Source organism: Carex rostrata, chromosome 11, assembly GCF_964058835.1.
Source record: "Carex rostrata chromosome 11, lpCarRost1.2, whole genome shotgun sequence".
Taxonomy (NCBI): Eukaryota; Viridiplantae; Streptophyta; class Magnoliopsida; order Poales; family Cyperaceae; genus Carex; species Carex rostrata.
Window position 1 is genome coordinate 2604907 of NC_135928.1, and position 26044 is coordinate 2630950.

The 26044-nt window shown below is 35.6% G+C and overlaps 1 protein-coding gene and 1 non-coding gene across 2 annotated transcripts; one reads left to right on the plus strand and one right to left on the minus strand.

Annotated features, from left to right (window-relative positions):
* The first annotated feature begins 11975 nt into the window (after positions 1–11975).
* TRNAD-GUC (transfer RNA aspartic acid (anticodon GUC)) lies at positions 11976–12047 on the plus strand. The gene has a single exon. It is a non-coding gene; the product is annotated as a tRNA-Asp (tRNA).
* Positions 12048–17386: 5339 nt separating this feature from the next.
* On the minus strand, positions 17387–20192 carry LOC144562337 (F-box protein At2g39490-like). The gene is made up of 3 exons (XM_078311546.1): positions 18977–20192; positions 18708–18872; positions 17387–18391 (listed from the first exon to the last, which is right to left on the minus strand). Exons 1-3 carry the CDS (start codon positions 20018–20020, stop codon positions 18026–18028), a joined length of 1575 nt encoding a protein of 524 aa, XP_078167672.1. The 5' UTR covers positions 20021–20192; the 3' UTR covers positions 17387–18025.
* Between the last annotated feature and the right edge of the window lie 5852 nt (positions 20193–26044).

A 26044-nucleotide genomic window follows, 5' to 3' on the forward strand; every position in this document is an offset into this window, starting at 1 on the left:
TACATCCCTAATAAAACAGTCCAATTGAATGTGTTTGAAGCACTTTAGTAGTATCTTCAAATGGCAAGATAATAGGGCATTTACATCCCTAATACAACACTTCAATCGAATGTGTTTGGAGCACTCAAGTAGTGTCTCCAGATTGCAGGATAATAGGGCATTTACCACCCTAATACAACACTCCAATTGAAGGTGATTGGAGCGCTCTAGTAATGTCTTTAGATGGTAAGATAATTGAGCATTTACAACCCTAATACAACACTCTAATTGAAGGTGCTTGGAACACTCTAGTAATGTTTGCATATTGTAAAGTATAAGGATGTTTACAACCCTAATACAGCACTCCAATTAAAGTTGTTTGAAGCACTCTAGTGGTGTCTCTGTATGACAAGATAATAGGACATTTACAACCCTAATACAACACTCCAAATGGATGTGTTTGGAGCACTCTAGTAATGTGTCTAGATGGCAAGATAATATAGCATTTATAACCCTAATACAATACTTCAATTTAAGGTGTTTGGAGCATTCTAGTAGTGTCTCGAGATGGCAAGATAATAGGGAATTTACAAGCCTTATACAACACTCCAATTGAAGGTGTTCAGAGTACTCTCATAGTGTCTCTAGATGGCAAGATAATAAGGCATTTACATCCCTAATACAACACTCCAATTGAAGCTGTTTGGAGCACTCAAGTAGTGTCTCCAGATAGCAAGATAATAGGACATTTACAACCCAAATACAACACTCCAATTGAAAGTGTTCAGAGCACTCTTGTAATGTGTCTAGATGGCAAGATAATATCGCAGTTACAACCCTAATACAACACTCCAATTAAAGGTGTTTGGAGCACTCTAGTAGTATCTCCGTATGACAAGATAATTAGGCATTTACAACTCCAATACAACACTCCAATTGAAGGTGTTTGCGGCACTCTAGTAGTGTCTCCAGATGGCAAGATATTAAGGTATTTACAACCCTAATACAACTCTCCAATTGAATGTGTTTGGAGCACTCTAGTAGTGTCTCCAGATGATAAGATAATTGGGCATTTACAACCCTAATACAACACTCTAATTGAAGGTGTTTGGAGTACTCTTTTCATGTCTCCAAATGGCAAGATAATATGGCATTTACATCCCTAATACAACACTCTAATTGATTGTGTTTAGAGCACCCTAGTAGTGTCTCCATATGGCACGATAATAGGGCATTTACATCCCTAATAAAGCACCCCAATTGAAGGTGTTTGGAGCGGTCTAGTAGTGTCTCCAGATTGCAAGATTATAGGGCATTATTTACAACCCTAATAAAACACTCCAATTGAAAGTGTTTGGAGCACTCTAGTCGTGTCTCCAGATGGCAAGATAATATGGCATTTACAACCCTAATACAATACTCCAATTAAAGGTGTTTGAAGAACTATAGTAATTTCTCCATATGGCTAGATAATAGGGCATTTACAACCCTAATACAACACTCCAATTGAATGTGTTTGGAGAACTTTAGTAGTGACTCTATATAGCAAGATAATAGGGCATTTACAACCCTAATACAACACTCCAACTGAAGGTGTTTGGAGAAATCTAGTAATGTCTTCAGATGGTAAGAGAAGAGGGCAGTTGCAACACTAATACAACACTATAATTGAAGGTGTTTGGAGCACTCTAGTATGTCTCCATATGACTAGAGAAAATGATAGTTGTAACTCAAATATAACACTCCAATTGAAGGTTTTTGCAGCACTCCAGTAGTGTCTCCATATGACAACAGAATATGGTTGTTGTAATTGCCAGACACTAGTAGTGTCCATATATTGTAAGAGAAGAGGGTGGTTGCATCCTTAATACTACACTATAATTGTGTTTGCAGCATTCTAGTAGTGTCTCAATATGGCAAGAGTAGAGGGTAGTTGCAACCGTAATACAATACTTCAATTGAAGGCCTTTATAGCACACTAGTAGTGTCTCCATATAGGAAGGGAATGGGTGGTCGCACCCTAATACAACACTCCAAGTAAAGGTCTTTGCAGCTCTCTAGTAGTGTTTCCAAATAGCACGAAAAGAGGATAGTTGCAGCCCTAATACATCACTCCAATTAAAGGCTTTTGCAGCATACTAGTAGTGTATTTAGATGGCAAGAGAAATGGGTGGTCGCGACCCCAATACAAGACTCCAATTGAAGGTCTTTGCAGCACACTAGTAGTGTCTTTAGATGGCCAGAGAAATGGGTGGTCGCAACCCTAATACAAGACTCGAATTGAAGGTATTTGCAGCACTCTAGTGGTGTCTCCAAATGACAAAGCAGGAGGATAGTTGGAACCCTAATACAACTCTCCAATTGAAGGTCTTTGCAGCACTCGTGTAATGTCTGCAGATGGCAAGGTAAGAGGATAGTTGCAACTCAAATACAACAATCCAATTGAATGTCTTTGCTGCACACTAGTAGTTTCTCCAAATGACAAGAGAAATGGGTGGTCGCAACCCTAATATAGCATTTCAATTGAAGTTCTTTGTAGCAATTTAGAAGTGTCTCCAGATGACAAGAGAAAATGGTAGTTGTAACCCAAATACAACACTCTAATTGAAGGTATTTGCTACACTCTAGTAATGTGTCTAGATGGTAACAAAAGAAAGTAGTTGTGACCCTACTAAAACACTCCAATTAAATGTCTTTGTAGCACTCTAGTAGTGTCTCCATATGGCAACAGAAGAAGGCAGTTGTAACCCAAATAAAACACTCCAATTGAAGGTCTTTGCATCACACTAGTAGTGTCCCCATATTGCAAAACAAGAGGGTGGTTGCAGGACTAATACAACACTCCAATTGAAGGTCTTTACAACACTCCAGTAGTGTTTCCATATGACAAGAAATGGGGGTAGTTGAAACCCTAATTTAACACCCCAATTGAAGGTCTTAGCAGCACTCCAGATGTGTCTCCAAATGAATACAGAAGAAAGTGGTTGTAACCTTAGTACAAACTCCAAATTACGGTCTTTGCAGGACACTAGTAGTGTCCCTAGATTGCAAGAGAAGAAATGGGTTGTAACCCTAATACTACACTCTAATTGAATGTGTTTGCAGCAATCTAGTAATGTCTCCATATGGCAAGAGAAGAGGGTAGTTGCAACCTTAATACAACACTCCAATTGAAGGTCTTTACAGCACTCTAGTATTGTCTCCAAATGGAAAGGAAGGAGGGTAGTTGCAACCCTTATACAACACCCCAATTGAAGGCCTTTGCAGCACACTAGTAGTGTCTCCTTATGGCATGGAAGGAGGGTAATTGCAACCCTAATACAACACTCCAATTGAAGGCCTTTACAGCACTCCAGAGTAGTTTCTCCAAATGGCAAGGAAGGAGAGTAGTTGCAACCCTAATACAATATTCCAATTAAAGGCCTTTGCAGCACACTAGTAGTCTCCATATGTGATGCGAAATGGGTGGTCGCACTCTAATACAACACTTCAATTAAAGGTCTTTGCAGCCCTAAAGTAGTGTTTCCAAATAGCAAAGAATGAGGATAGTTGCAACCCAAATACATCACTCCAATTGAAGGTTTTTGCAACACACTAGTAGTGTCTTTAGATGACAAGAGAAATGGGTAGTTGCAACCCTAATACAATACTCCAATTGAATGTCTTTGCAACACTCTAGTAGTGCCTTCTAATGGCAAGGGAGGAGGATTGTTGAAACCCTAATACAACACTCCAATGGAAGGTCTTTTTACCACTAAAGTAATGTCTGCAGATGGCGAGATAAGAGAGTGGTTGCAATCCAAATACAATACTCCAATTGAAAGCCTTTATAGCACACTAGTAGTTTCTCCAAATGACAAGAGAATGGGAGGTCACAACCCTAATACTGCACTCCAATTGAAGGTCTTTGTAGCACTCTAATAGTGTCTCCAAAAGGCAAGGGCAGATAGTGGCAACCCTAGTACAACACTCCAATTGAAGGTCTTTGCAGCACTCAAATAATGTCTGCAAATGACAAGAGAACAGTAGAGTTGCAACCCCAATTCGATGCTCTAGTTAAAGGTCTTTGCAGAACACTAGTAATGTCTCCAGATAATAAGAGAAGAGGGTGGTTGCAATCCTAATAAAACACTCCAATTGAATGTATTCACTAGACTCTAGTAGTGTCTCCATATGACAACAAAAGATGGTAGTTGTGACCCTAATACAACACTCCAATTGAAGGCATTTGCAGCATTAGTAGTGTCTCCATATGGGAAGAGAAATGGGTGGTCGTACCCTAGTAAAGCACTCCATTAATGGTCTTTGCATCACTCAAGTAGTGTTTCCAAATAGCAAGGGATGAGGATAGTTGTAATCCTAATACATCACTCCAATTGAAGGCCTTTGTAGCACACTAGTAGTGTCTTTAGATGGCAAGAGAAATGGATGGCTGCAACCCTAATACAAGACTCCAATTGATAGTATTTGCAGCTCTCTAGTAGTGTCTCCATATGGAAAAAGAAGAGAGTAGTTGCAACCCTAATACAAAACTTTAAAGTAAGGTCTTTGTATCACTCTAGTTTCCATATATCAACAGAAGAGAGTAGTTGTAACCGTAATACAACACTCCAATTAAAAGTCTTTGCTGGACACGTGCAGTGTCCCCATAAATCAAGAGAAGATGGTGGTTGCAACCCTAATACACACTCCAATTGAAGGTCTTTGCAACACTCTAGTAGTGTCTCCATATGACAAGAGAAGAGGGTAGTTGTAACCTTATTGTAATACTTCAATCTAAGATCTTTGTAGCACTCTAATAGTGTTTCCAGATGACAACAGAAGATGGTTATTGTAACCTTAATACAACACTCCAAATGATGGTCTTTGCGGGACATTAGTAGTGTCCCTAGATTGCAAGAGAAGGTGGTTCCAATTCTAATTCTACACTCTAATTGAATGTGTTTGCAGCACTCTAGTAGTAACTTCATATGGCAAAAGAAGATGGTAGTTGCAACCATAATTCTAGTAGTGCCACCAAATGGCAAGAAGGACGGTAGCTGTAACCCTAATACAACACTCTAATTGAAGGCCTTTACAGCACATTAGTAGTGTCTCCAGATGACAAGAGAAATGGGTGGTCCTAATGAAACACTCTAATTAAATGTCTTTACAATACTCTAGTAGTGTCTCCAAATGACAGAGAAAGAGAGTAGTTGCAACCCTAATACAACACTCCAATTAAAGGCCTCCGTAGCACACTAGTAGTGTCTACAGATGTCAAGAGAAATGGGTGGTCACAACCCTAATGCAACACTCCAATTGAAGGTATTTGCAGCACCATAGTAGTGTCTCGAAAAGGCAAGAAAATATGGTAGTTGCAACACTAATACAATATTTCAATTGAAGGCCTTTGCAGCACACTAGTAGTGTCTCCAAATGTCAAGAGAAATGGGTGGTCGCAACTCTAATACAACATTCAAATTGAATGACTTTGCAACACTCTAATAGTGTCTCCAAAAGACAAGTGAAGAGGATAGTTGCAACCCTAATACAACATTCCAAATGAAGGTCATTGCAAGACACTAGTTGTGTCCCCAAGTTACAAGAGAATAGGGTGGTTGCAACCCTAATACTACACTCTAATTGAATGTGTTTGCAGCACTCTAGTAATGTCTCCATATGACAAGAGAAGATGGTAGTTGCAACTCTAATACAACACTCTAATTAGAGGTCTCTGCAGCTCTCTCGTTGTGTCTCCAAATGGCGAGAAAGGAGGGTAGTTACAACCCTAATACAACACTCCAATTAAAGGCCTTTGTAGCACACTAGCATTGTCTCCATATATGAAGAGAAATGGGTGGTCGCACCATAATACAACACTCCAATTAAAGGTTTTTGCATTACTCAAGTAGTGTTTCCAAATAACAATGGAAGATGATAGTTGTAACCCTAATACATCACTCTATTTGAAGGCCTTTGCAGCACACTAGTAGTGTCTTTAGATGTCAAGAGAAATGGATGGTCACAACCCTAATACAAGACTTCAATTGGTGGTGTTTGCAGCTCTCTAGCAGTGTCTTCATATGGCAAGAGAAGATGGTAGTTGCAACCCTAATACAACACTCCAAAGTAAGGTCTTTGTTTCACTCTAGTAGTGTCTCCAGATGACAACAGAAGATGATAGTTGTAACCGTAATACAACACTCCAATTGAAGGTCTTTGCAGCACATATATAGTGTCCCCATATTGCAAGAGAAGATGATGGTTGCAACCCTAATACAACACTCCAATTGAAGGTATTTGCAACACTCTAGTAGTGTCTCCATATGTAAGAGAATAAGGTAGTTGCAACCCTATTATAATACTCCAATCAAAGGTCTTTGAAGCACTCTAGTAGTATCTCCAGATGACAACAGAAGATGATTATTATAACCTTAATACAACACTCCAAATGACAGTCTTTGCAGGACACTAGTAGTGTCCCTAGATTGCAAGAGAAGATGGTGGTTCCAACCCTAATTCTACACTGTAATTGAATGTGTTTGCAGCACTCTAGTAGTGGCACAAAATGGCAAGAAGGAGGGTAGTTGCAACCCTAGTACAAAACTCTAATTGAAGGCTATTGCAGCACATTAGTAGTGTCTCCAGATGGCAAGAGAAATGGATGGTCGCAACCATAATGAAACACTCCAATTAAAGGTCTTTGCAGCACTCTAGTAGTGTCTCCAAATGGTAGGAGAAGATGATAATTGCAACCCTAATACAACACTTCAATTAAAAGCCTTTGTAGCACACTAATAGTGTCTCCAGATGTTAAGAGAAATAGGTGGTCGCAACCCTAATACAACACTCCAATTGAAGAACTTTGCAGCACTCTAGTAGTGTCTCTAAAAGAGAATGGAAGAGGATAATTGAAACTCTAATATAACACTCCAAATGAAGGCCTTTGGAGGACACTAGTTGTGTCCCCAAATTGCAAGAGAATAGCGTGGTTGCAACCCTAATACTACACTCTAATTGAATGTGTTTGCATCACTCTAGTAGTTGACAAGCATAAATTATATATACATTTGATCTAGATTTTATCATAAAACAACATCAAATATCTTGTATTTTTTAATATAAAGTGATTAAAATACACCTGGAATCAAGTTACTGCGGTTATTTGGCTTTTCATTGTAGGAAATGATGAAAAATGGCGAAAATACCCCTCAGTGCGGATCAACCACACACACTGCGGATCAGTGCAGCCGCACTGAGTACTTAGCCGCATTTCCAACATCCAAGCGCTGTGCAGGAATTTTTCCCGAGCCTAGTGCGGATGAAGTTCCACCCGCAGTGCGGATGAGCCCAACCGCACTCAATACTTGGCCGATTTCAGAAACTTCAGAAAAGCAGTATCCACACGCAATGCAGGTCATCCACCCGCACTCAAATAATTCGCAGAAGTTAAATAAGGAAACTTAGACTCAGTGCGGGAGAGACCATACGCAGTGCGGATCAGCCATCTGCACTGGACCTGCAGAAAGCCAAATTTACACAGTTTCAACACGGTTTCTATTTTTGGCGCACCAAGGGCGCGTTTTGACAGCCAAATGTGGACAAGGCATCCTGGGAAACAATCCAAATATAGCACCCACTAACTCCACTTCCTAGGCTCTTAATTGGGCATGATCCTTGGCTATAAAAAAGGAGGTTTACATCAATCGATCATCTCATTCTCTCTCTCCACACACACAATACTTAGCGATAAATTCTAAAGTAAGGAAAGCTTCCAAGCAAGATAGAGGTTTTTTATTTGTTAAAGGGTGTAATTACTTCTTTTATTTCATTTCTTCTTACTTTGCCAACTTTTTGTAATGGCTCTAAGAGAGATTAGTTCTCTCTCTAGGGGTTTAGGTCAAATGCATGAACTTGTTTAATTCTATTTTATTCGGTTATTTGTTTTTATTATGATTGTTTCATGGGATTTGATTGTTAATTTGTGTTAATTACATAGTTAGTACTTGAATTGTAGTATCCCGTTTTGGATTCGAAAGAACCAAAATTGACTGTGATCAATAGGATAGTACCAAACTATGAATGCAAATACCCTAGGTTTAGGTTAAGATTGTAACGAATTTAATCTAAGCCGGAACTATAGAATTAAGGTTAGGGACTTGGTGAAGAACCTAACCGTGAAGTCAAACCCTAATTAGGACATCTCAAATTGAGTCGGGTATTGGTATCATGAACTTAATTGAGAAGTACCAATATTTGAGGAGATGAGAGACTAACAAGAGCTTATGGTCTAGGTAGCTAGGGTGAGGGACCTAATCAAGAAGTCCGAATTACCTAGGCACGTTATTAATTTACGAAAGTAACCCTTAATAACATATTAGGTTAGAAACCTCGTCAAATCATACATGAATTCAAACAAATACCGAATAAATAGAGTTAGCAAGGGATTGTAGACCAAAGACTAGATCTCTAAATCTTGAAAGCAAACCAATTCCTTTCTTTTAGATATTGAACCCAACCTTAGGAATCGTTAGAACAAAACCCCCCTCATTTACTTTTATTTTACTTTACTTTATTTTATTTTCTGAAATTTATTACTAAAGTTTAAGCATAGTAATGAAACATACTCCCTGTGGATCGATACCCGACAATATACTACACGGTAGGATTGTGTACTTGCAATCTGAACCGAAAGCGTATTTAGGGATAAAAGGTACATCTAGTTGTAATGAAACTTTTTACCATACCCTTTGGACGTATCAGTAGTATCTCCATATACCAAAAGAAGATGATAGTTTCAATCCTAATACAACACTCCAATTAAAGGCTTTTGCAGCACACTAGTAGTGTCTCCAAATGGTCAGAGAAATGGGTGGTCACAACCCTAATACAACACTCCAATTAAAGGTCTTTGCAGTACCTTAGTAGAGTCTCTACATGGCAAGGGAAAATGGTAGTTGCAACACTAATACAATACTCCAATTGAAGGCCTTTGCAGCACTCTAATAGTGTCTCCAAATGGCAAGGGAAATGGTAGTTGCAATACTAATACAACACTCTAATTGAAGGCCTTTGCAACACTAGTAGTGTCTCCAGATGTCAAGAGAAATGGGTGGTCACAATACTAATACAACACTCAAATTGAAGAACTTTGCAGCACTGTAGTAGTGTCTCCAAAAGACAAGGGGAAAGGATAGTTGTAACTCTAATACAACACTCCAAGTGAATATATTTGTAGGACACTAGTTGTGTAAACAATGGAGGTAGTTGAATGGTTCCACAAAATTTGAAATATAGTATTAGTTGAAAATAATGTTCAAATAAAATGTTTTGATGATTTTCATATTTGTCATTATTTCAAAATATAAGAAAATTGTTGGAAAAGCTCACAACAACTGTACTAATTTCTCAAAGTAAAATACTGATAGGTAAAATTTGGACTAAAGGATCGGATCTAATGTTAGCCTAATTTATTGAGTAAAAAATTAATTTGAAAAAATTTTATTGGAGAAAAGCAACCTAGATTTAAAGAAAGCAATAAATACTACATGTGAATAAAGGTCCGGTCTCAACGTTCAGAGTCATGTCTATTAGTGCCACGCCGTCGTCCTCTTCATTGTCACTGGCATTTGTGTTTCTGCTTCCTCTAATACTTTTTTGGTGATAGGTGATAGTGTTTCCCACTTTCACTCCTTTGTTCATCTTGCTTAAATTGTCTTGTTTTTCATGTTATTTTTTGGTTTGTACATAGAAAGTTGAGTGAGTCTATGGTACTATGCATATTACGATTTGGTCCGTAATACGGTTCAATATTTGACTTTTCAAAATCCTAACGGTCGATCCGAACCATTCATCTTGTTCTCCATATTAATATGTGTTTGGAGACCAAATTTTACATTTTTTAAAAAAATTTTACTATTTTTTTAGATTTATTGAAAATCACTGTTTTTGGATGGTCCAGAATTTTCAGATCAAGTGATTTTCTAAATATCTAAAAAAATAGTAAAAAAAATTTCAAAAAATGTAAAATTTAGTCTTCAAACACATATTAATATGGAGAACAAGATGAATGGTTCGGATCGACCATTAGAATTTTGAAAACTCAAATATTGAGTTGTAGCACGGACCAACCCGTGATATGCATAGTACCATAGACTCACTCTAGAAAGTTTCTAATAATATTAGTAAGCTATAATACATGGAACTTCAGAAAAATAAACATTACTGAAGCCTGAGAACAAGATTGGTTAGCATTTAGCATTCAATGTTTGTTCCCCAATACTATTATTATAGAAACTTTTTATTAATCAAGGTGGATTCCTTTAGAAACCTTTCTTTTTTACTTGCCGATTAGTATTCACGTAGCTCTAGTTTAATTTAGTTAAATGATAGTAAATTTGTTATCCACTTTATTTTCTCTAGAAAAAAAATGATCATAATGTTGGTTCCAAAGACACTTAAGAGGGGGTGAATAGAGTCTTTTTAAATTTTAATCTAAGTTGTTTTTAACTAACTTGTGTATGTGTTTTTCTTGACGGAAACTAGAATAACTTTAATCTAAACTAGTAAATTTGAAAGTAAAGAGTAGAGTTTAGGACACTTGACACGATAGTTATTTACGGAGTTCAACACTAATGCCTATGTCTCCGGATTCGCACCCTTTGAGATTGCGCGTCTTTCTTTATCCAATGAGAAAGGAGTACAAGGTGTAATCCATGAGCCCTTACAAAACTTATGAAAATCACACGGCCCGAGTACGGAATAGCTCACGATCACTAAAGGTTCAAGATTGAACAAGGCGAGCAACAAAGGCTATAGTGTATAAGTGAGAAGGTTGATCATGCATGATCACTCTAATTGATTGACTATTGGTTGAATAAGCTTGAGATTGAATATGAATATTAAAGTTGAAGTGCACAAGCAACAATGATTTTTTCTAGATTTGAAAATATGTGTTTTGAAGTTAGGAGCGGCTAAAGTGATAATCCAAACCCAGATTTTGCCTCTATTTATAGAGAGTTGATTAGAATGAAGTGATTTGGCCTTAACCATTATAACAGTTCCTGAACTGTTATAACGGTTGGCCAACTTACACTGGATTTGGCTGCCATTAACCCTAATGGTAGTTAACCATTGCCACGAATGCATAACGGTAGTTAACCGTGGTAACGAGTCCATAACGTTTGGCCTTTGGAAATTTGGGGCTGCCAACCGATTTTATCTGTTATGATACCATTGTCAAAGAATTGTTATGTGGCACCACTAATAAATTATCAGTTGCAACGGTTGACCCCACTTAGGTCAATCTCAAACTTATTTCACCAATTTTATAGATTAATATTCATAATCTTGAGATGATGCTTCTGTTGTGTAATGCCGAGTGCTTCATGACTTTATCCTTGATAAATATAGCAATTGTTCATCCATCTATAGTCATGAACCTACACAATATCTCAAGACAAAAAAAATGTAAAATTTAATAAAAAAAAAATACTGTAAAACAGACAAGTAAATTATGGCACAATCCAACACATAGAATTACAAATGAACATTTGAAATTATGAGATTTCATTCTCAATTTTATCTTAAAAAATCAAAATATTTATGTCTTAAAATGATACTATTTCCTTTCATCAAATCAACAAGTTCATATAAAATTAAGTAGAAAATTTACAATTAAAATAGCAACTAGCAATTACTTTACCCGGCCATTTTTATTAATATCTCTAAAAAAAATAAAAATTTTAAAAATACCCCTGTTTAAATTTTTTTTTTTAAACATGCCTTGACCGTCTGGACTTCGGGCGGCCCAAAAACCTTATGAGGTGCCACTCTCATAGCTCTAGTGAGGCGCCAGCCCCCGGCGGCCCATACCTTCAATTAAAATAGCAACTAGCAATTAAAAACAAACTGGTTTCTATCTCATTAAAATGTAACAAGACGGCGTGCTAATTCGGCGCACAGAAAAGGATAGATAATGATTAATTAGATATTAAGATTAAGAGCATCAACAAGTCGTTGTAGTATAGTGGTGAGTATTCCCGCCTGTCACGCGGGTGACCCGGGTTCGATCCCCGGCAACGGCGAAATATTTTGGAGGATTTTTTTTCTTGGGATGGAATAAATGATTGGTGGGTGTACGACTTTTGACTAAACTAATCAAGGGCCCTGAGTCCTGACAGTGATATCCATACCTTCTCTGCTCGTTCGAGGCTTTGAAGGAATTCGCATCATATGAGATATCTCAAACTTTAAGTGCAAATTCTGGACCGTTCAAAGTTATTTTGCATTAATCTAAAAGGACATTAATATAGAAAAATGGACCGTGATTCATTGATAATTTTGACAATAGTTAAAGGGTAAAGTTGCTTTTCTCTTTAAAATCAAATATATTTTGAGATCTTACATTTAGAATGTAATAATCCGACATTTTTATTTTTATCTAATTTTTAAAATATTTTAATAAAAATAACTAGGGTTTTGAAATTTTTTAAAAAATACCCAAAGTGCGGAATTTTTCCCTACTGAAATTCCGTTCACGCCAGTCATACCACTGTAGTTCTTCGTCCTGCTCTCTACGAGCTGGTGTAATCTCTTCCTCGGGCTCGACCTCTATGATCATCGTGAGTGCTCTATTCCATGTAGGGCTGTCAAAAAAGCTCGCGGCTCGTGGCTCGCCTCTAGCTCGCTCGGTAGTGGACCGAGCTGTTAACGAGCCAGCTCGGCTCAGGCTCGGGCCAAAATAAACGAGCTGAGCCAGGGGTCAGCTCGGCTCGTTAAGCTACAGTGAATTTAGGGTTTAGTCCCGTATAATTTTTAAGTCCAGTCTCATTTTCAAAGGCGCAATTATGCAAAATTGATGTATTTTCGGTTTGGGAAAAAATGATATGGGCTTTAGTTGCTTGAAGATGTGCCTGCTGGACAATTTCTTAAATTTTTTGAATGGGATTTCTTTTTTTTTAATTTTTGAATTTGTATAATAGCAACCCAATAAAGCCCAGCGAGCCAGTTCATCAGCTCGCGAGCTAGCTCGGGTTGCTTGTCACAAGCTGAGCCAGGGGTTTTGGCTCGGGTGACCTAGGTCCAGCTCGGGCCAAAATAAACGAGTCGAGCTAAGGCCCAGGTCGGCCCGAGCCAGCTCGTTTACAGCCCTAATTCCATGGATTCTCGGCCGCATGGGTAGCTGGCAGTGGCGGGGAGGGGGGGTATGGAATGAGGGATCCTTGGCAGCTGGCGGTGGCGGGGGGTATGGAATGAGGGATCCCCAAGCTGGGACGCATAGTCTTGCTGAGTTCCGCTACCAGAGGCCTCCCCGCCACCGCCAGCTACTCACATGGCCGAGGATCCCTCATTGCATAACCCCCGCCACTGCCAGCTACCCATGCGGCCGAGAATCAGAACAAAATTGTAACAAAAATTCAATTCATTTTAATAAAATAAAATTGAAATGAAATGATTTGAAATTTAAATTTTAATAATCATAATGGTTAAATAAAATGGAAGAATTTTATGTATACCTCTCAAAAATTTCAAAATTACGTATTTTTTTTTCTAAACTTTAAAATTATGTATTTCTTCTTTTAAACTTTAAAAACTTACAAATTTATTCATTTTATTATCTTTTATATTAAAATTTATTTATATTTATAAAATATCCATTTATCTTTTATTAAAAAGTATATAACGCCATCAGACTCAAAAATTTTATATTAAAATTGATCAGAAAAAAACGTCTATTTATGCAAAAAAAAAAAAAAGGCCGGGCCGCGGAATTTTTCCGCACTTTGTGTATTTTTAAATTTTTTTCAAAACCCTGGTTATTTTTATTAAAATATTTTAAAAATTGAATAAAAATAAAAATGTCTGTGTAATAATTATCTATTGTTCATTGAAATATTTTACATTGTAAATATTCATATTTAACAGTTTTTAATAGAATATTACTGGCATTCGAATTGTATGAAATTTAATGTATGGCTAGTTTATAAAGTTAATAATTGTTGTATAATTTGTATTTTTTAAGAAAAATGGTGTACTCCTACGGATTTTATTAGAAATCAAATGCCCAAGAGTTGGTACCGAAATGACACCAAACTACATGGAAAAATGTTTTACAACTAAAGTAACCATATAAAGAAAAATTACAAAGTCACACAAGCAACAAATACCTATTACAATACTAGCAAACAACAAGCAAAACCAAATTACAAGAAATTAGCATAGCAAGCAAAACATGATTATAAATCTTACTAATTTTGTTTATACATTATTCTTATGTACGATTGTTCTGGAATTTGATTTCAACATACAATTCATTCAACTTTGAATGTAATTTTTTAGATGATTTGTGATTACTTGATGCTTCTATACCCTTAAAAGATATATTACTTGTAGAATTATTAAGGTGATCTATTTTATAGAATATATTATTAGAAAGAAATAGAGTTATTTTTAATGATACTACTCTCATATATGTTAAATCATTAGAATTTAAGATTATTTCTTTAGCTACTTTTTGGTATAAGTCTAGATCTAAAAATTCATACTTGAAATGAAGTCTAATGCTTCCATGTGATGTTAATGACCTCTCAGATCAGATAATGGAGGAGGAAGAGATAGTAAATTTATTGTTATCAATAGCAAGGGAGGAAGATGAGTCAACCTAGGCTCTTGGAGCTGGCAGCCTCCCAGGTCAAATGTCTGGCAATGAGTTGACGGATAAGAATTTATTGGATGAGTAGTCTTCTAGGATTTGGCTGACTTTTGAGCTTTTGCTTAGTATTCATTTTGTTGAGAGATTAGATTTTGATGTGATACTATTTTTTACTTTTATAATTTTATGTCTTTTGATGTTGATAGTAAACTGTTGTAAGACTTATCGTATTTTATTTTGATATCTATTTTGAGTGCCAAATTAAGTATGTTTGATTTTTATTAAATTGGTGGTCATACCAATACTTTTTAATAAAAAAAAAAAAATCTAATTAATTTTGCTCATGCTGATCTGGACCAACTATAAATTGCTCTATAATTTTTCATTTTTGAAAAATTGTTTTGGCGTAATTTGGAATATCAAAGTGGCGAGCTTTTCCTGGAAACGCGAAAGAGAATTTAAGAAAAAATCAATGCACTTGTTGATGATACAATTTGGAGATAGAAAGGTTATTAAGCCCTTACACAACTAGGCAATTCACGTGCTTAAAAGAAAATTATTCTCCTTGGTTGAAGTTTCTCAGTAGTATACTTCAATTCAACTTATTCCATTCAAGTTTTCATTAATTTTTTTTTTTCTGATGAGAACCTTAGACATCTAAGTTCTTTCTTTTGATGCTCGTCCTATTAAAGAGTTAGGCTAATATGACACTAGTGTTATATCAAACTAAATAACACTACATCTTAAATCCTTAGATCTGCTTTAAGATTCGTACAAAATGAAGTGCTTGAACAGTAAAAGCGGATAGTACGAATCTTAAAGCAGATCTAAGAGTTTAAGATGTGGTGTTATTTAGTTTGATATAACACTAGTGTCATATTAGCCTAACTTCCTATTAAAACCCGCGTAATTGTTCCATGGTCATGAAAAATATGAGCAAAATCTAAGAAAAAAGACCACGTGTATAGGGGCCATAAATTTACAACGTTGGTTTGTCGAAAGCTTTGGACTCTGTATTGGAATTTCTACACCTAGTTTTGGGCTCAAGCTTAGACTCTGGCCTGGCCTGCTTCCCATTCCTACGGTGAGTCGGTGAGTTATATTTAGGGGTGCAAACGGGTTGGATATTATCCGACTATATCCGACTCCGTATCCGAAAATTTAATACGGATATCCGATATCCGAATATCCGTGCGGATATGGATACGGATATGGTTTTAAATTTTAATTATCCGTATCCGAATAGTAGATATATATTATATAATTTAATATGAATTATGAAAAAAATTATGTTATTCACTATTATAAAAAGCGGATATCCGTATTTGTATCCGGAAAATAAAAACGGATACAGATATGATTTTACCACTATCCGATCCATATCTGATCCTTTTGCACCCCTAGTTATATTTGAATAGAAGAGACAGGTTAGAAACGTAAACATGGAGTCCAAAGGAGTGGGGGCGATTCGGTCAGAACTGTTCGATCTACTATTTGATCTACCTGAAATTTAAGGTCTGTTCGGCAAGTTTATTAGGATTAAACTTTAATCTCCGCTAAGGGGATCATATTTAATTGTTTTAAGAAGACTTAATCTAAGGATTGATGTGCTTTAAATTTGGATAGAGGATTAAGATTTCATGAGGAGATGACTTTGGTCCTCACTAAGAAATCGATGTTCGGAAGAATAAAACGACTAAGAAAGGTAAAGGAGGTGTTGCTAAACGAATTCATATCCTCCAAGTTAACTCAAATGAGTTAAGATGTGAACCGTTTAATTTAAATCTGCACAAATATTAAGGGTCCCATGCGTTATAAGCATGGACTGATTGGTCTGAATATTGACCACACAGTTTATAAATTAACTCAAACAGTGCGTTAATATAGAAAGGATGTAAATTCTTACCGAACAAGGTCTGGCGTCCTTTTAAATATTGATGTTAATTGAACAGTTCCGATTATGAGTCCAAACCCAGACTACATAAATTTCCCGCTAAAAACTTTTTGTAAATTTCATATAGATGTTATTTAGTAAGAACCTAAACTTGTCTATACATTTGCCTCTAAAATAAATAAATCTATTTCTTATGTATTATGTTTTGTTTTCTGATTATGTTTCATTTTTTACTAATTGTCTTTAATCTATCACTAATTATATTTTATTTTATTTCTAATTATCTTTCATCTTATAATAACTATTTTTCATATTCTACTCATTGTCTTTAATTTTCTTCTTGTTGTATTTCAAATTATGCTAATTATCTTTTATCTTTCTCCTCTCATTGTCTTTCATCCTCTTCCCTTAAGTGAAACCACCGTTGAACTAAATTACGCATATCAAAATGGTTGACTTAAATAGAAGGACGATGCTTTTGATGATAAAAAGATCAACCTTTATAAGCCTAAGAAATAGTAATAGATTGGCTCCAATATTTCATATTATTTTGAGCACTACACGCGTCAAACACAATTCAGTACTCATCCATCCAATTTATTTTGTCCAGACAAAAATAAAAGAAACAACTACTCGAAAATAAAAGAAGCAACTAAACAATTACTCTGTGCACACACAAAATAAAAGAAACAACTACTGACACCCTTAATTTCTCTCAGTATTATTTTATAGGATTATACGAAATTAAAAGAAAATGATTTCTATTCTTGGACTTTGGGGTGATGCTGAGCAAAAAGAAGAATTTTTCATCAGGAAGAATAGGTGCGTTTTAAGTGATGATAGATGAGATAGCGCCCCCAGTGTCATCAATAGAAGTATAAAAAAAATAAAATCAATGCAATTTATCAATGTCCAGTACTCCAGTATAAATTATACAGTGACAGTAACCTAAAGGTAAACCAAGTGATTTACATGAATTAATTTTAAGAATAAAAGAAAAGAAAGGCCTAGCAATAATGTAAAAAATTAACTCAATTTTCATCCTTCTTTAATTTGGCTCTCTTGTTCACATTCTTTGAATGGAAAATATAACAATGGTATAAAGAACATTGATACAAAAAACATAGGTTCCACTACCCAACATTGATATAAAGAACCAAGCAAAATTTTGTGCTTGTAATTCTTATTCATTGTCAATGATCCCGCTTAAAGTTACCCGAGCATGTCCAAATGGTTCGAACAGCTCCATTGGATCCTCTCCCATAGTAGAAACCCATTGCAAAGCCCCATTCGATGTGCTCCCATGGTACAAACTACAAACCCAATTGAGAGCTCCAAGCAGATCCAGACTTAATTTTCAGACAGCAGTCTGGATCAACCTGACCTTCTAATCTTCAAAATTGGGCAGGGTGGCTACCTCTCCTCGGACACAATTACAATCATCCAATCAGAAAAGGTCAGCCAACCGTTTGTTTGAATCGGTACAGGTGAAGAGGAACATTACCAGCAAACTAGACCTAAAACTTGAAGAATGATTCTGAGTGAGTTGGTTGTATCCCGTCAATGTCACACTCACTGAAACAAATTTGTGCACTTTCTGACGCTTTTTGAAAGCGGGAAAGCTGCATGTGGAGGGAGCGCAACCAATCTGAGGGGTCCTTTGAGTACTCTTTTTCAAAATTCTCCCTTGGAGCAATTATGATCAACGAGCTTAGATTGGTAGCTTTGGCTAGCAGAAACTTCACAAGGCGCGTCTCATTGTAGTGCCCCTTGTAGTTTCTTATTTTTATGGTCTTAAGTTTGTCCAAATATTCCCTGGGTGGTTCTTCATCTGGTATCTCCATGTAGTTCATTACGTGTTGATCAAGCGTGCAAGTAGGGAACTGCAAGTTATGAAATAGTATGTGTAACACTCACAACAAGTATAATTTACGTTGTTCTAGAACTTGTTAGGGTTAAAGTTTCTTACGTGATGTTTTAGGCAATTGCGTACCAGCTTGGTACCATATTTTGCTTGTACAAACAGTATGTTTGGTTTCTGGTGATGAAATCACTAGGCGTTGGTCCACTTTTATCGCACACAAAAAAACAAACCACTAACAACAAGTACCAAAATGCAATATACATTGGGGCTACAAGTTTAACTTTGTATTGGGGGGCAATTTGGTGAAAAGAAAACCAAAACAGGATAAAACAAACCTCTACAAAGAGTCGTTCGAGGACAGGGCACTGGTAAAGCTTTAGAAAGGCAAAGACGTCATTAAGGTTGCTATCTGACATCATCAGCATCAGCAGCTGCAGCTCCTCTAATCGATACAAGCTCCTCGTTGGTCCAATTGTACCAGCTCCTCTAACAGCAATATACTTTAACAGAATTCAAACATTCATACAAGAATCTTATTTAATAAACAGAAGAAGGAAAAAAAATAAAGAAGTAAAATGGAAATTTACAGTAAAAATAGGTATACCTGAAGTGCATGGCTACAGAGTGTATGCACGGTCACATTAGCAAGTTGTTCAAAGCAACTGACCCAATTACTGTTGGGCAGTGACAAATTGGGACCAGCAGATGTAAAATATACGTCCTCCAGGCGTTTCGCATTCTCAACCGAGTACTTGGAGAGAAAAGTACCACAGAATCGGAAGGATCGGAGGCCAGGAGCAGATGTGACCACAAGCTCGGTTGCCTTGGGGCAATCAACCACCGTGAGGCTCCTCAAGTGGGGTCCTGATGTAGAAATTTGTATGCGACGAAGTTCTTTGCAGCGGCGGATGTCGAGGCATCGGAGCACTGGGCAGGCTGCCACGACCTTACGTAGCGCCGCCTCCGACAGGGTCACTGAATGGAGGGTGAGAATCTCAAGACGGGTCGAAGCGGAGTTGGCGGCAGAGAGGTGGATCCCACGGAGTGAAAGGCGGGTTAGCAGTAAGCTCTCCATGGGAAAATGGAAGCTTACCGAGCTGGCATTCCTGCGCCGATTGCTGTTACGGCGGGAAAGAGAGGCGGAGGCAGGGACAGGTTCAGCAGGGAGGACATGGAGGTGGAAGTCCTCCACCGAGCATGCAGCCGCGTAATCAAGCCACTGCTTCAGATCAGACTGGAGCACCTGGCCCTGGTGGAATGATAGAACAAAGGAATCAATCCGGCGGCGGCCTCGCTTCGCAAGACAGTGATTGGTTGAAGAAACGAAAGCGTCCTCCTCCACGACAGCAGCCGCGGCAAGTTTGGGGAAGATGAGTGATGAGGAGTGGGAGGAGAGGAAGAGGGAGGAGGGATCGGGCCAGCGGTGGGCCCAGAGGCCACGCCAACGAGAGGAGAGAACACCGGTGCGGATTGCAGATTTGAGAGGTAGGAGGCTGAGGATGTGGAGACGAAGCACATCGGGCAGCTCGGAGAGTCGATCGATGTCATCGTTCCAAGAGGAGGTGGAAAGCGTCGCCACAGAGGAAGAGGAGGAGCATTCCAGTAGATCGGGGAATAAATCGGGGCACATTCGACCTCGTTTCCCCATTCCTCGTCTCTCTCTCTCGCTCTCTCTTTCCTTCCCGTTCCTCTTTTCTTTCTTTACCCCTTTCACTATCTCTCTTCGCTTCAAGTGATTTGGATTTGTTTGGGTGTTATTTTTCTTTGGTTTTCCTTTTGTTTATTTATTTATCTTGAGCTTTTGCCCACCTGCTGGCAGAGGAATGGGTTTTCAAGTCTTGCCGTCAAGTTTATACTATATGCTTTCTTTTTATCACTGTATCTTTTCTCAAATGTTATTATATATTATCGGAGGCATTTTGATTTTTAACGGATATCTGATTAAATTAAATCTGTCGTGTATATTTATAATAATTATAAAATATCTTGCATGCTCTGTTATGTTTCTTATGCTAGAGCTGGCTGATATGTTTTAATATTTATATGAATAATTTTAAAATTCGTGCAATATCGGATCCAATTTGATCCGGTGTCAAGTGTATCCATAAAAAATTTAAAATATCTTGCATGATCCGTTATGACCGTTATTTTTCAAACAAACTATATAAAGTGTTAAATAAATCAATTTTATCATAAATTACTAATTAAAATTATATAAAATAATGTATAAATTAGTCTAAATATACAATATTTATTTATCTTTATCAATTATCTATAAGATAACAAGTACAAAATAGTTCTTATCTATATTTTTATTTGACAAGATAACGATCTTTTTTTTACTTATCCGTACTCATAATCGCTAATTTCACGATAATTTTTTTATTTATTAGTCACATTATCAAATACAATAGTATCGTTGACACCTCTAAATATAACACCGATTATTTTTTCTTGCGGGACACATTAAATAGAGAATTGGAGAATAATGTTAGACTTAGAACTAAACCAATGTAAATGTTGACACATTTAAAGGTGAACAGAACAAAGAGAAAGACAGAAAAATTGGGTTATGTTGAAAACACTGAACACAAAGCTAACAATTTTGTAATTTTTAAATTAAAATGTAAAGAGGTAGAATCAGTATATTTCACCTTTGGATAAATGAGACAAAAATGAAGCTCATAATTTCTAACAGGCAAATAAAAAAAATGACAATAAGTTAAATTAACAGCAAAAGATCTTTGCTTACATTTAAATCCGTCTTTATCAATTTGAACTCCAAAGTCTTCGTTTCTAAACTAAACAGCATTTTACTCCAAGGCACCGCTGAACTAATTTGAATATGGTCAAATACCAATGTCATATATTTGTTTTTCAAAATATTACAAGCAAATTATTTTATAATTTACAAAAAATAACAACAATATAAATTCGTGTTTTGATGGGTTATATCGTAACTAGTTATGTTTCTATATTGTGTTTTGTCAACCCTAAATTTGTCATGTTTCTATATTGTGTTTCTATAAATTTGTGTTTCTATATCGTGCTTTTGTCATGTTTCTATATTGTGTTTTGTTGTAATCAGATCAGTTCATGTATTATATTGTGTTGTATTATTTTTTCTATAGAGTGGTTATAACAAGTAATCCATAAATCGTGTTACGTAACTGTTGTGATGTGTTACGATCTGACTGTATTTTTTTTATATGATTACATAATCTCTAAAATAATAAAATAATAGAGCTCTTTGAAAGAACTTCATATTTAGTATAGTTGTACGAGATTTCGTACCTTCACAGAAAGACTTTTTTTTTTCCTTTTTTAATTTGAATCCCGTAGTATAGAATAGGGGTGGCAACAAATTGAACCTATTCTAATTTGAGTTTGATTTGAATAAGATTTGAACCGAACTGGATTTGATTTATTTTGAATCGAATTAATTACGAACTATATATTTTTTGAATCGAAGTCGAATCGAATTATGAACCAAATTTTTTTTTAGCAGCCTTAGTTATACCGGTAGTTTATACTTTAATTTTTTTCTCGCGGAACAATTTACACAGCTTTCTTTTACCTTTCACGAATTCACACTAATGGGTTATGGGCTAATTTATTAGTTGTTAACTACTATAATCCTGTCAACTGAGCATAAACAAGTGCAAAACAGATAGCTACTACATTAACTCTCACAATTGCCACTACGGTACTCAAAAAAGAACTTCAGTGTGACATCAAAGTATAAAATGAGTGTTCTTAAGTTGAAAAAATATTTATGAAAAAATACATCACAACAAATAATCGTAAAAAGAGGATTAAGTACAAGAACTGAAACATGCAGTAAAATAATTAATCGTACAAGAACTGAGTGTTTTGAGGAGCCATGGAGCGTCGGCTAGGTTAAATTATGACTCTCTATCTTAGATTCTAATTTCATAAGGTAAAATAAACAGTCGATGTTATTATAAGATTCGAACAATAAAAGTTCGCGAACCCATTTCAATCGAACCAGACCTAGTTTGAATTTGGTTTGAATTAATTTCGAACCGAACCTAATTTGGTTAATTTCAGTTCAAACTAATTTGAATTAAATCCAAATCAAACTCGAATCGAATCACGAACTACGAACTACGAATTTTTTTTTGCCAACCCTATTATAGAATAGAAAGACTTGTTTAATTCTCGAAAATAGTATTTAAGAAGATGTTAAAATTATGTTGAGAAACTTGGAAATCACGTGTGAAACGTGACTACGTGAGCTTTCAAATTATTATTATAGCACATTTCCCGATTACCAATTTTTTTTTTTTTTTTGAGTGAAACACGTAGGTCCCGATTACCAATTTACCAAGCAAGAATGAAGAAGGTAGCTAGATAAATTTATTTGGTGCTCCACCACTTGCACAGTTGCACTACTAATCTAATCTGCTATTTAGGCGGTGAACGAAACTTTGAGGAGAGCGCGGTCAGGTCAGGTCAGGTCAGGGGTTGGGTGGTTGAGTTGCCAAATGGACGGTGCCTGGCAACTTTTTGCACGCGTGGCGTAAGGTGGTTACGCTTTTATTGCATTTTGTTTTGCATAGCAGAAATGTGACTATTGCTGCCAGGACCATCTTTATGAATTCATCACGCATTTCTAAGGGAGGAATTTGAAAATGAAAAAGAATTCGCTCTTGCACAGCACATGTCAGATTTGACTTCTCTTTCTCAGGAAGATTCGGTTGGTGGCATCGGAGGGAATTTTTTTGTTTGTTTAAAAATATATTATTATTATTAATTATTAAATAATAAAACAAACAAAACGCAGAGGCCAAAAGGGTTTCTCGGACATACTGGTTAGACTTTTTTTTCTGAAATAAAAAATACTTTGAATTAGAAAAAATCAGTTTTAAGTTTGTATCCCAAAATTCTAAACGGATTCATCTATGACATTGAAAAAAAAAATACTATTTACTTTATTTTATTATTTAATAACAATTTCTATAAATATAAAATTCTCGTAGATGGATTCCAAAAAAAGTGGCAGGAATTTTCCATAGCACAGATGGGCTTGAAAAAAAAAGTTCGGTCCAAACTTTGTAGCCGTTATTTTTTAGATTGAAAGTGTTTTTTTTAAGAGTGGCTCATTTTTTTTTAAAAAGAAAAGGAGAGTTAAAGTAACGAGAAAATGACTTGAAATAAAAGGAGTATTGAATTTCTTTCTAAAAAAATAGATGAGATGTTTTTGAAACAGAAGAGTGGCTGAATTCTTTTTCTGAAATAGAAAACTGAATTTTTTCTAAAACAAAATAAAACATTTTGGATCTAAAAAAATTTGGGCTTCAAATTTTGGAGTTGAATATTTTTTTTAAGTATCCATCTATGTCATAAAAAATTATTGTACTACTTTTTTATATAATAATAATTTCTAAATAAAAGTTTATTGCCATTAGAAAACAAATTATATGATGAGTCCGTGCTAAATATGTGATGTGATCTAAGTTGTGCCGTAATTAAATTCAGAAAAATGATCCCAACATATTAGTCACATTAGTCACGTTGTGTTCAAGTATGACGTTCGTTTTTAAATGTGATTGATTACGTTTGATTGTATTTAACATAATTTTATAATTTAAGTTAGTTTATTCAAAATTAATTATTCAATCAAGATCTAACGGTCCTAATTAAATGTAATTTACATGACCACGTGACGTACTATGTCAAATTTTTGAAAAATAAACGAATGATCACGGCACGTGACCGACACACGTATCGTATCGTTACGTGAGAATACTGTTTTGTATCGGTAACTATTTTACATCTCTACGAGTTCACATACCAGGTAACATAATATTGAAGTCTAGATCTTGACTGTATGATTAGAATTTGGACCAATTTGATTCAAAATAATATACATGGAATTTCTTTAATACTTGTGTCTAAGCAGATATGAATTCTTATATGATTGTCCGGACGAATTTGAGTTATTCCGAGGGATGGTTTCGTTGCTTTTCATGCCTTATAAAATGTGCATCCAATTTCAGATGTCGGACACCATTAATTACAAATTTATATAACAATAATCTATAACTTGGAAGAGTTGTTTAATTAATAATTTAGTTATAATTTTATATATTATCATGTAAGTTTTTATTGTGACAATGTATAGAAAAATGTTAAAATGTTAAATAAGTTTCATAAATTAAAGTGGGAATGAATTAAGAATGAAAATTATTGATATTATTAGAGAGATAATATTAAAGTTATCATTGTAAAAGGGAAAAAAAAATAGTCCATGTACTAAGACGAGATAAAGAATACTAAGACTTTGCTATCATGACTCGAAACTATGATGAGGTTATGCACGACAAAAATTAGAAAATTGAAATTGTAAGGCCGAATAAGTTAACAATATATAATTTTTATTTTATAAAAGAGCTAGAAGGTACAAGCACCTATAAAAATTACAAAATAGAACGGATAAAATTGTTAATTTTTAATTTATAAGATGAGTTAATTAGCCACCTCTAATTAACATGTTTGCTGTAATCTCGAGTTTATATAAAACTACACGAGTTGGATAATGCGGGTTCAAATTTCGGATTTTGGGTTGTTTTTAGTGTGGATTAACTTGGGTGTTATATTGTTCTGCAGCTAAATTTATTTTTAAAATTTGCAGGTCTAGTGCAGTGACACGTGTTTTATTTATTTACGGAGAGGTTGCATGTTTAATTATCGAGAATAACATCTAAAAGATGTGAAGGAAGGTGTATCGAAACCTTTTAATCACAAAAAAAAAAAAATGAGTGTTGGATTGATTCTGTCCGGATTATTGTGAGTTATGGATAGCTTCTGCCATGACTCAAAGGTAACGTCCCTGGGCTATAGTCCCCCGAAAATTCCCATGTATAAAAGTCTTCACTTTTTAGCTTAGTTCTGACGACCTTTCAACTGTCACAACTGTAATAATTTCAAGTACAATATGTATGTTTACATGATAATATGTGTATGTTTATAGGATAATATGTGTATGTTTACAGGATAATATGTGTATGTTCACAGGATACTATGTGTATGTTCACAGAAGGTGGTCCCCAACAGCTGTCTCGCGTTTTCAACAGCTGTCTCGCGTTTTCAACAGCTGTCACGTGTTTTCAACAGCTGTCACGCGTTTTTAACAACTTTCATCCGTTTTTAACACCTGTCACGCGTTTTTAACAGCTTTCACGCGTTTTTATGTTAACAGGATTTGTTGAATTAGTTTACAGGATTTAGTATTAATGTTTACATGATTTAGTATTGATGTTTACATAATTAGTTGAAAATATCCGGAGATTTTTGAGAGACTGGAATTGGGAGACTGTTAGCTGCTTCCTTTCAAAAAAAATATAGTGAGTTATGGATAACTTAATTAGTTGCCGATTTCTGACACATATTAAGCTATGTTTCGATCAAATAAATTGGATTCATAATATTTTAATTAAATTTCTGACACAGATTTCAAGTTGTTTCGAATCAATTGTTTCAAATACTCGAATCAATCGAAATGAAAGTTCCAATGAATGTCCATAAGTTTTGATATAATTATGCTATGGAGTTGGATTAAAAAAAAAATACAAGTTTTGATGAACGAGAGAGAGAGATATATGTTGAAAAATAAAATATAAATCGGATAGTTAGCTTCAAAATCGTA